This window comes from Condylostylus longicornis, unplaced genomic scaffold, assembly GCF_029603195.1.
Source record: "Condylostylus longicornis isolate FDR11 unplaced genomic scaffold, ASM2960319v2 ptg000007l, whole genome shotgun sequence".
NCBI classification, from domain to species: Eukaryota; Metazoa; Arthropoda; class Insecta; order Diptera; family Dolichopodidae; genus Condylostylus; species Condylostylus longicornis.
The window spans coordinates 878,118-890,424 of record NW_026577976.1 but is presented as its reverse complement, the minus strand read 5'-3'; the positions used below and the strand labels follow the sequence as shown (position 1 = coordinate 890,424).

The following is a 12,307-nucleotide window of genomic DNA, read 5'->3' as shown; positions in this document are numbered from 1 at the left end:
ATCTTGCAATTATTTTTCAATTCTTTTAATAAAAAATAATTAATATAGTCTGATGGCCATTAAAATTTCAAAGATTTGTTTTTGTATTATTAATTTTAAACGAACAAATTTTGACGAAAAAAAAAAAAAAATTTTAATACTTCAACATTTAATTGGTTCAAGTTCATAATGTCTCAATTCGAATTGTTTTTCTTAATTAAGTATAATATTCATATAACTACATGTATATACGCATGTACATAATGTATATATGTACAATATGCTTAAGTAATTAATGTTATTTAAATTTTTATGCATGTCGCCAAAAATTTTTAGTTCTTTTTTCTTCTCAAAAATCTCATAAAATTCTGACGAACTATATTTAGAATAACATATTTCCATAAAAATGTATGACTATAAGTAAAGAAATTTTAATACTTTTTGAGTTAACAAAAAAAATTTTGTGTAAACTATAAAGAAATTTTAACAACTACAATAATATTTCTTAATTTTTAAATTGAACAATATGAGGACATTGAAGTAAATAATATTTAATTTTAAACATTTTAATTTAATAAATTTTATTTTATTAAAAATTATGAACTTACAATGTGAATGACCATTAATTAAATGGTTTAATAATAATATAGACAGAGAAAGCATTTACAATTTTCAAAAAAGGAAAAAAATTTGAAAATAATTATTATGTTGGAAAAATTCTCATAGTAAACGTGTGTATATAAAAAATTATTTTGCATAATATTTGATTTCTCTAAAGGAAATTCGAACTTTGTTCAATTTTCATTCCAAAATTTCTCACCAAATTCAAAAATTAAAAAAAATTTATTTTCTAATAATTACACTTCTTGTTATTAATTTCTATATATAATGCAGAATATATTTTGAGTGATAAAGCTTAGCTATTTCCAAAAATAACTTTGAAAATTATAACACTATTTTATGTATAGATATATCTTGTTGTGATCGCAAACTATTACTCAATATTTACAAGTACATACATGTATAAGTAGACACAAAATATTGATTAAAAATTAAAATTGAAAACTTCACATTTTTATAAAAAAAAACTCCAAGAAAATTTAAAGACCGCGTTTATTAATTTTCATAAGTGCCATATAGATAAAATTAATCTCAACAATAATATTATAAAAATAAAAATTGCTTTATTAAAATTATTAAATTAAAAATAAAAATATTATAATTAATTTTCGATCGCCTACTTATCTGAACAATATCTCTGTAAATCAAAAATCTAGTAGTTAAATAAATGTTTTTAACGTCACCTTATGTAAAATGTATAATGTTTATTAATAACCAATTTTTTACAGTAATTTTTTATTTATTAATTCCAAGTGCATAAATCAGATGATTTGCTGCCCGATAACCGGTATATATACAGATAAGATTAAAGAATAATTTTAAAATATCAATAAGAAATTCATACGTACATATGTAAAAATTAATTTTATTTTTGGTATTCTTGAATTCTAAAAACAAATTTCATGGTTATGATGATAACAATTTAATGAGTGACGTCTTTGGCAACCGTAATGACGTACATTTTTACTTACAATTTTATTTATCTATATACTACTCAAATAGTATATAAACTTATTGCTCAATTCGATCGATATTTTATTTATGATTAAATATTTATAGTAGAAAATTAATCTAGTAAGACAAAATATTGTGATAAGCTAAATAAATTTTCCAAGAGCTACATACATACAATAAAAATGCTTATCTGAATATAAAATATATAGAATATCAACAATAATTAGAAAAATAATTAATTTAATATTATACAAATTGAAATAAACTATATATGCAGTTAGAAGAGTTACTGCAGTAAAATAATGGTAAATAAATTAAAAATTTTTTTTAAGAAAAATGAGTTTTTATATAAAATGAGAATAGATATAATAAATAAATGATTTTAAATGTCGGAAATTATTGGCATACAGTTTCATACAATTCATACAATTTCATACAGTTTTACTGAAAATGATAGGCACATTTCCAAATTTCTTTATTCAACATTTCAAGCTTCAATATACCCAATAAACACCTTTATAGCTTTAACAGTTTCTGGGCTATGAATAAACAGCTTATGAAATTGTGTGGCAGCTATCAGAAGCAGTTTAAAACCGCCTTAACAATATATTTGCTTGAGCAAATTTTCAAAACTATACGCTGAATAATTTCTGAGATATAATCAAATAAATTTTGAAGTTGTATGATAGATGCCCGTCAATCATTTGCGAAAATTTGGTGAGTTTAGTTCAATTATTTTTTGAATTATCACTGGGAAGGACAGACAGACATTAACAAGTCAATTTTTTAACTAAATTCTTCATTATATGGAAGATTTTCACAACGGCTTACTTTTAAAATTTTTTCGTATTTCAACGTTCCAATGATTATTGTTTCTCTACGTTGTTAAATTTTTCAAGTATAATTTTGTTAAATTAAATTTTTTTTTTTGTTAAATTTATGTCAATATGCTTGAACACAATCTCATTTACATATAAGACAACTTATGTTGCAATCACATCAGAAGAAGGATTATAAGATTTTGTCAAAATATTATAATGTCTTTCACTTTGTTTCCATCTTTATAGTAAAATTAAAGTGCAGTCAAATTCTTTGACTATATTTAAGCTTGTATAGAATATTTTAATAAATTTTTGTATTCGACAGAACTATCGTCTATTTAAACGTTCATATTCATGTCTATATATACATACACACGTATGAGTACATATAATTCAATAATATCATTCAGTTTTTTCAAAAATTGTACATTTTATGCAATATGTTAACACGTTTTCATTTCAAATTTAAATTCTTCATTCTTTTTAAGAATAAAAAATAAAAAACATGTGAATTTCTTTTCCTTTTTCACTTTTTTTACATTTTAATTCGATTATTTCAAATCAATAGTCTCAAAGAAAATGTGTTGGGAAAACAAAGAAAAACTAAAAATAAAAGTTTTAGAAGTTCATTATTTTGAAGTTCGGTTTTATTTTTCCTTGCTTTGTGAATGCAACTGGTGAAAATTTTACAATTCATTTATTCCCCTTTTTTCAATTTAACCTTATACGCCTTTACCTTACCGTATACTTTTGTAAAATGGCAATTTCATTTCAAAATTGCATGCAATAATTTAATCACGGAACTGTTAAAAAATAATAAAATTAAGTAGAATTTGCGAAAACAAACCTAAATGAATAAATATGAAAAGAAAACTGTACTAAATTTTGTAAAATGCAATCTGATTTTAATAAAAACTTTACAAAAGTTTTATCATCTGAACACCTACTTTAAAACAAATTCAAAAATTTCTTTCTATCATCCTTTCGATCGAAATTTCATTTGTTGTTTTTATGTTTTTAATTTTCCTCTAGCATGAAATAAGCGTACATATAACAACAATATATCGAAGAAGACAAGACTATAACAAGACATCAATAATAATAACTTGAACAAATAATATATTTTATTCATTCCCGCGTTTTTCACTCTCTACTTTCCTTATTTTTTTGCTACTCTTTATTTCTCCCCTTTTTTCCTGTTTTTTGCTGTTATAACTATTATGGTTTTTCTAACCAATAACTGTTGATATTTCCGTGTTCCTCTCTCTCTATATAGCAGTAAATTTAAATTAAATAAATGATCAACAATTATTTTTATTTTCCACAGCACAATAAAAAAAATCACTTGTCAATGTCACTTTTAAGTTAGTTATTAAAATAGCTGAAAGAAGAAAAACAACAACATTAAATTTTTGATATCGGCCTAACCATAATGACATTTTGTACAACAAAAAGAAAAGAAGAAATTGATGAATGATAACAATGGCGATGACATTTTTGAATGAGGTATTCAATAACGTGAGTAGGATGTAGAAAATTATAAACACGCCTATTTACACACATTTATATTTACATACAATCTGAGTATATAATGAATAATAATATATGTTTGATGTAGGTAAAAATATTTCATCGTACTCGAGAAAATTACAGTAAAATTGAACCAGAGGCGTAGTTTGAGTAGTAATTAGTCCTTTCTCAAAAAAAAAAGTTCATATACATGCGTAAGAAAAATTCATACCTCACAAATAAGAGTTTTCTGTTACAAACGCATCCAATGCCAAAAATTTAAAATTTTAAAAGTTTAATACTTCTGCTGGAGAAGTTATCGATGAGAAATAAGAATTCGTAATTTATTTAGAAGGAATAATAATTTTGTTCTTAAACAATAAACATGTACTTACTCGCTTTCGTTATTTTCAAAAACTAATTCTCCTTGTTGTGCCTCGTAATCCTTTCCAGCTTTTGCAGTACCATCTTCAGTCCAAAATGGTATTATTACTTTGCCTCTGGCACCGCTATAACGTTGCACTTTTAATTCATAAGTACCAACCGATTCGACTAGTTCATGATCTTTTGCTGCAAAAGCAAATATACCACCATGATCATCATCTAATATCATGACGGTTGCAACTTTCGGGGTAGCTAATATAGCCGGTTCCAAAACATTACTTAATCTAACATAAAAATGTTCATCTTGTTCAAACACTTCATCATCAATAACTTCAATTTTAAAACGTTGTTCATCCACACCAGGTGGAAAATTTAATGTACCCTTTTTACCAATATAATCTGAGCCAGCTTCAGCAGAACCATCTTCAGTTTCAAAATCAACAGTTATAAATTGTGATATATCACCACGTCTAACGACTCTTACTTCAAATTCACCACAACTTTCCATTACAGTATAATGACCTGGTTCAAAAAATACTTTACAAATTGTATCATCTTCATCAGCATGAACATCTTCACGTTTTTGTAATTCAGCTTTTACTTCACTTAAATCACTTTGAGCACGTTCTTGAATTTTTTTCATTATATTACCACTACCCATCATACGACGTGTAGCTTGAATTCGATAGAAAGCACGAGATTTAGGGCCTTTATTGATTAATTGTTCATGCGCCATCATTTCCAATTGCTCCAAATCACTTTGTGGATACTTTTTTCTTAAATCTTTTAACGTTGAAATGTATTCACGTCGAGCTTCTTCAAAATCTTTGACTTCTTCACTTGGTATTCCACCATTTTCTTCAAGTGCCTTTAATCCATCATCACGATTATTTAGTTCTAATACACCAATATCAGCACCTTCAGCACTAACAATAACACCACGTTTATTCATTCGATAATTTTTATCTAAATATTTATAAATTAATAAACGTCTATCAGCAATATATGCTGTTAATACTGTTGCTGGAAAAAACATAAATGTTAACATTCCTTCCCATACTTCAACACGTCCTGGTGAAATTTGTGATAAAATTAAATACAACCAAATATACGCAAACACAGACCATGTTGCTGTTACAAAAAATACACGTAAATGTTTTATTTTACGTACTTCACCATTTGGTATGACAACAATGCAAATAGCTATTATAACAAATAAATTATATGCAGCTGATCCAACAATTGTACCAGGTCCTAAATCACCAGCTTTAAAATTTTTTGCAAACATTTCAATAACTGATAATAAAATTTCAGGTGCACTAGATCCAAGTGCCATTAATGTTAAATTTGCCACAGTTTCATTCCATACACGTACAACAACAATTTGTGTTTCACCATTTGCTTTTTTAATAACAACTTCTTTTTCTTTTGACGTGATCACTTCAATCGCGGCCATAAAGCGATCGGATACAATTGAAACACCTATAAACAAATATATCATTGCAAAAAAATAAACAAGACCCCTTGATACACGATCGCCAACAGTTAAATTCTCTTGTGGCATCCATACTTGTAATAATAGACCCGGTTCACATTTTGCTTCTTTATCATGACGACTTTTAGCAGGACGACTACTACTTGATGAATCATCAATTGGTGATGATGGTGGATCATCATTATGTTCATTTGATAATTCACTATTTAATTCATTTGGTGAATTTGGTGAAGCGATAGGGACTGTGTTATTATTTGTTATAGCATTTGCAAATGTTGGTTGTATTAAATATAAATTTGATGGTAATAAGATGTGTAATAAACATGTTAGCAAAATTAATGTTGTCATGCTTGTAAAATTTTTTATAACTAATAATCTACAATGTGTTCCCATTGTGCTTTCGAATTTGATTTTCGATTTTTTTTTTATTGACAATTTCTAATCTAAAAATTCTTTTATAAAACTGTAATTTTTTCTTGTTTGGTATTTTTTTTTTTGTATTTTTTTTTTTTTTGGTTTTGGTTATTTTTAACTCTTAGGTTTTAATAATTATTCAAAGCTTTCTTTACAATTTTTTTTTGTTTTTTTTTTTTAAATCCAATATAGGCTTGAAGGTGCAATTTTAGGTTTCTATTTTCTAAATACAATCTCCTATAAAAAATAAGCAAAAAATCTGCAAAAATTTCTTTTTTTTTTGTTTTGTTTTTTGATGAATTCACAAAATTATTTCAATCAAAAATTTTTGTGAATTTCAGATTTTCAAAATTTCTTTTTGATCAATTGTGATGCAGGCAATTTCCAAAATTAAGTGATTAATATAAGTGTTTTCATTCGCTTTACCAGTTTGTTGTTATTTTGTTTGCGAATTACTGGCGTTTATACCCAAAATTTTTATATTTAATATTTTCAAAAATTCCAATTTAAAAACAAAAATTTGAAAAAAAAAAAAAATTTAAATTAAAAATAGTTTTTGTATTTGTTTTGGAATAAAATCAGCCCCTAGAGAAATACTAACATTTAAAAAAAAAGCATTTACTAAACAAAGAAATTTGAAAAAAAAAATTCGAATTCAAAATAAAAGGAAATTAAAGCAGAATTTCGAAATTTAATTAAATTCCAAAAAGTTCAAAAAAAAAAAAGAAAAAGTTATGTAAAGAAATGAAAATTTTACAAATTTATTTGTGGGATTCAGAAAAAATTTTCACTAGTTTTACCAAAATTTTCAAATTTGTTGTTTTTAGTTTTATAATAGTGAAAATGTTGATTTATTTTTGAAGCGTGTGTTATACAATAAAAATCAATTTTCGAAAGTAAGCATATGTGTTGTTTAACTATATTGTTTAAGTTTTTTTTTTTTTCCAAAAATTTCGTATATTCTTTTTTAATCTGCTTATAGTATTGATTTTAAATTGAATATAATGAATTTTTTATTATTTATATTATAAAGCATATACACATAATAATTATGTAAAATGTGCGAAATATTATTTAATGTTCTGCAATTTTAAACATTTAAGTAATAATTTTAAATATTTGTTTTGTTTTTTTTTCAATATTTACTTTAGAGTAATTTTATAATTTCGAAAAATCAAAGCAATATATATATACACACACACAAATATGTATATATATATGTATATAAAGCGTTTAAATAATGTGTATGCTTAAATTTTTTCTTTTAGATTATATAATATATATATATACAAAACAATGTTTGTAAAGTGTTTGTAAAGAAATGGCATAGGGATATAAAAGAGATATGCACCTAATGTTTGAACCCTCCAAAATTATACAAAAATATACGCAAAATGAATTTTGAAAAATAAAATTAAATAAAAATGAAAATTTAAAATAAAAATTTAAAATAAATAAGAATTAATTAAAAGTTATTCAAATCTCCTTGTGTTTTCTATCGAACTCCATATAATGAAATTTTTTTTTTTTATTTTCAATACAAGAAGTATATATAAGTTCGTGGTTTTTATGAAACTGTAGGTTATAGAATATAATTTGTTAGTGCTTTAAATTTTGATCTTCAGATTTCTGCTCAATTTTTATTCTTTAATAATTTTGATATGCATATAGATTTAAGGGAAAATTTATCCAATTTTTTTTTCTTTCTATCTGTTAAAATTATTATATAGTTTATTAAATTAAGATTTAATATTGCATTAAATTGTTAATTGCATGTAATTTTGTTTGAATTTTTTTAACTTTCTAAACATTTATTATAAATTAATTTGAAATTTATTTCGAATACAATATTTCGAATATAGAATAATATAGAATCTGTTTTTCTATTTTAAATTGTATATAAATAAATAATTTTTTTAATATTTATTTTATAAATATAGTCAATGTTGATACCTAATTTCTGTTTTTTTTATTATTTAAATTTTAATAATACAATTTATAAATTAAATGATGTTACTGTTAAAAGTATTAATGATGCTGAATTTGATTTTAATATTTTTAAAATATTTTAATGAAAAATTTTTTTATTATTTTTTTTTTTCATTAATTCTATAATATTTTTTGCAATTATTATTATTTTTATCCCAAGAATAAAGGTTCAAATATTCCATATTAAATTTCCAATACAATGTAAAAAAAAAATGCAACCCCTTTACTCTTTTCTCATTTACTACAATAATTTTATAAATTTTTTACTCCACAATTAATATGTTTTTAAAAATGTTATAAAATAATTATTTGACAAAAAAAAAATGCAACGATGCACAATAATTTTTATTGTTTTTTTTTTTTTTTTTAGTTTTTGTTTTTTAAATAGGGTAATATACAACAATGTAGCATAATATTAAAGAAAATAATAATAAATTTTCTTTTAATGAAGTTCGTCCAAATAATATGGTCAAAAATTTTGAAATTTTCCGGTGAGAAGAGAGATAATGAAAATTATTTTTTATTTCGTTGAAAAAGAGAATTCTTTTAAAAATTAGAAGATTCTTTTCTCTCCCGTGCTATTTATTTCTTGAATTTATTTTGTTAATGATTTAATTTTTTTTTTCTCTTTTATTTTTCTCTCTCTCTCTCTCTCTCCTTCTTACTCTCTTTTATATGAAAATAAATTTTAATGTGGTGTTGTGGTGGCAAGAAAAATAAAATTTTCCCATTTAATTTTCAACTCAAAATTGAATTTTTTTTGTTCTGTTCTCTTTTGATTTTTCTTATTTTTTGGTTAATTTTTTTATTTCTTAGTTTTTCATTTTCTTCAAGAGATTTTTTTTCCCCCAAAAATTTTTATAATAATAGAGTGAAGATGTATATGTACTATATGTAATTTGTATTCGGGTGGTGAATATAAGATTCCTTGCGTTTTTAGTTTGGCTAGACAGAGATATTTTAAGTTAATTTTAATATTAATTTTTTTCTTTCTTAATTTTTTATTAGCTTTTATTTTGCTGTTTTTTGCTGATGTCTCTTACGTTGGAATTGTCTGTAAAAAGTTCTATATTTTTTAATTTTTTATTATTATGTTTGTATTGTTTGTTTTTTGTTTTTTTATAGCTGACTTTTTAGTTTTACAGATTTCAATTATAAATTTTTAAATATAATTTTGTTTGAATCTTTTCGGTTCTGGTGTGTGTATAGAGTAAAACGAAGAGATTTTTCTGAAATTTATTTTTAATATAAATGTTTTTGTTTTTGTTTTTTTTTTTCTTTTTATATAAACTATAATATACACAATGTAGAATTATATGTTTGTATAGATAGTTTAGCTAGTACCCCGAAACACGAAACACACTTTACACAGTATTTTTGAAAAAAAAAAAAATTTTTTTTTTTTATTTCTTTTTTAACTTTTGTTATATTAATAAATTTTCATTTAAAATATTCGCTTATATTTTATTTTTATACACAGATACTTTTTTGTTTTTATATTTTTTTCGACAAGGTAAATTTTATGAGAGCTAGAGAAAATTTCAATAATCACTTTTTTTTTTCTTCAATTTATCTTATGTTATATATTTAGGAACACAGAAAAAAAAAATAATTTTTTTTTTTCATAACAAACAAAAAATAGAATAAGTAGGTATTTTTGAAAATTAGGATATTATTATATATATACTTTAAATATATTTGTATTTATTGTATATAATAAATTAAACTGAAATATTTTTAATATTTAGAAGACAAAAAATTTTTTTTTTTTTATTTTTTTTTAGTTAACAATATAAAGGAAATAATAAAATTAATGAAATTAATTACGAACTTTTATTGCAAAATTCTTTATTTTATTTTTTTTTTTTGATAAATTATCTAATTTTGCAATTTATATTTGCATATTTAAACACTATTTTCCACATATTTTTTCCCGTTTTGAACATTATACAAAAAATTATTAATAATTTTATTATATATACGAGTATATATATATATATATTTATATATGGGAAGAAGAAAATTTTTATTTTAATTTTCTTTTAAAATTTTAATTCTTTTGAAAACACTATAAAATTTTAAAAATAAAAATTCTAATATATTTAAGTTAAAAATAAATTAATTGAAAACCTTAATTATTTTATATTATATGTATGTATATATATTATATATTTTTGAATTTTATTTATAATTATTATAAAATTCACTTATGTTTTTAATATGAACTTATTTTTAATATTTTATGAACATTTATATCTGTATATATACTTATGTATGTAAGTATATATCATATATATATAATTATATTTTATACGTATTTAAATATATATATATATAAAAAGATCTTAGCACATATAAACACACTTATGTATGTATATATATATATATACTTTTTTAAATATTTAATGGTACATTTCAAAAAAAAAAAAAACAATAAAGGAATAAAAGAAAAAAAAAAATTTTTTTCTTTTTTATTTTAAATTTTTATTTTTTGAATTTTCTAATATTTTGTATATTTTCGGATTCTGTCACTTTTTGTTTTATGCTAAATATATGTATATGTTAGGTATGTAGGTATTTTCATTAGAATTTTTTTTTTTTAATTTATATAATTTCGATAATTAAATAATATGATTTTGAAAAACAAACAAAAAAAAAATAATAAATTTATTTTTTACAAAATTTATGAATTTAGAAAACTTTTCTTTTTTGTGAAATTTTCATAAACTGTGTGATACAACATTTTATTTTTATATACTAAAATCGTTATATTTTTATTTTTTCCTTGAATTCTACAAAAATATAAAAAAAATATAAAAATTTAATATTAATTTTAATCAGTAAAAATATTTAAATTAAAGTATAATATTATGTATATATATATGTATATATATATAGTTGTAAGTACATAGTACAAATTATTTTAATTTTATTTCCCTTAAAAATGAAAAACAAAATTAAAATTAAAATCAAAATCTTGAAAATAATTGAGAGGTTTTACGGTAAGCGACGAGGAATCAAGAAAAAAAAAAATATCTTTTTTTTCACAATTTTTATTTATTGGAAAATTTTCATTTTAATTTTTTTTTTATCATATTTTAATGTTATATTATTATATATCCGTATAAATATCTAGATAGTTTTTTGTTTCATTTTTAATTTTGAAATTAAAATTTTTTTAATAATAAATTATATAAAGATATATATTCTTATATACAATGTATTTTCCTATATTTATATATATATGTATATATATATATATATATATATATATACGTTATGTATGTACAAAAGTTATTCTAATAAATAGGCTATTGTATATATATATATATATATATATATATATATAGGTATACTATATAGAAAACCCAAAAAAAAAAAATATGAAAAAGAGAACCGAAATCGAATTTTAGACTCCCTTGTATATAAAAATAACGCTAGCACCGCGGCAATGTTGGATCACAACTGATTATTTTATACACACGAAAAATATTACTTCTTTCACATTTTCAAAATATAATAAGAATATTTTTTTTTTTTATTATAAAAGAATACTAGAAGAAGAAGAGAAAATTCAAAAACATAAAATAAAAAAAATAAATGTAGGGAAATAAAAAAAAAAATTATAAAAAAAGAAAAAAATGAAATGAAAATCAGAGAAAAATTAAAGAATTAAAAATAATGTGCAAAGAAAAAATAAAAATTAAAATATTATAAAAATTATAAGATAGTATAGGCATTTTTAATTTTTATTTATATTTTATATCATGCGAGATCTTGTATATATATATGTATACCGGAATATTAAAATTAAAGAATAAAACTAAATTCATTGTTCTTATACCTAAATATTTTCTTTTTGAAAAATTTCAAATAAAAGTAAATAATAAATTTAATTAAATAATAATTAAAATAAAAAAAAATTAAAAGTATGCACATGAATAAAATTTTAATTATCATTTATTTTGAACATATTATAAAATTATAAATAAATTTAATTTTTTTTTTAATTTATTTTTAATTTAAATATTGCTTTAATGTGTATATATGAAATTTAACATATAATTTAAAGTATATGATTTAGGAGAATTATAACACAATTGGAATATATAAATTATGAAACAACAATATTAATAATATT

The 12,307-nt window shown here is 21.4% G+C and overlaps 1 protein-coding gene across 3 annotated transcripts in view; it reads right to left on the bottom strand.

Moving 5' to 3' along the window:
• Positions 1 to 11,754, bottom strand: part of LOC129618470 (sodium/calcium exchanger 3) — a 38,210-nt gene extending 26,456 nt beyond the window's left edge. The window contains exons 1-3 of one of the 3 annotated variants that reach the window (XM_055533250.1): positions 11,564 to 11,754; positions 10,845 to 10,958; positions 4,280 to 6,414 (exon numbers count right to left, since the gene is read on the bottom strand). In XM_055533250.1, coding sequence (XP_055389225.1) covers positions 4,280 to 6,156 — 1,877 coding nt within the window. In that variant the 5' untranslated portion in view covers positions 6,157 to 6,414; positions 10,845 to 10,958; positions 11,564 to 11,754. Of the gene's footprint in view, positions 1 to 4,279; positions 6,415 to 7,528; positions 7,916 to 9,997; positions 10,013 to 10,844; positions 10,959 to 11,563 lie in introns of those variants that run through there. The other 2 variants (XM_055533252.1, XM_055533251.1) reach the window with 2 other exon arrangements.
• Between the last annotated feature and the right edge of the window lie 553 nt (positions 11,755 to 12,307).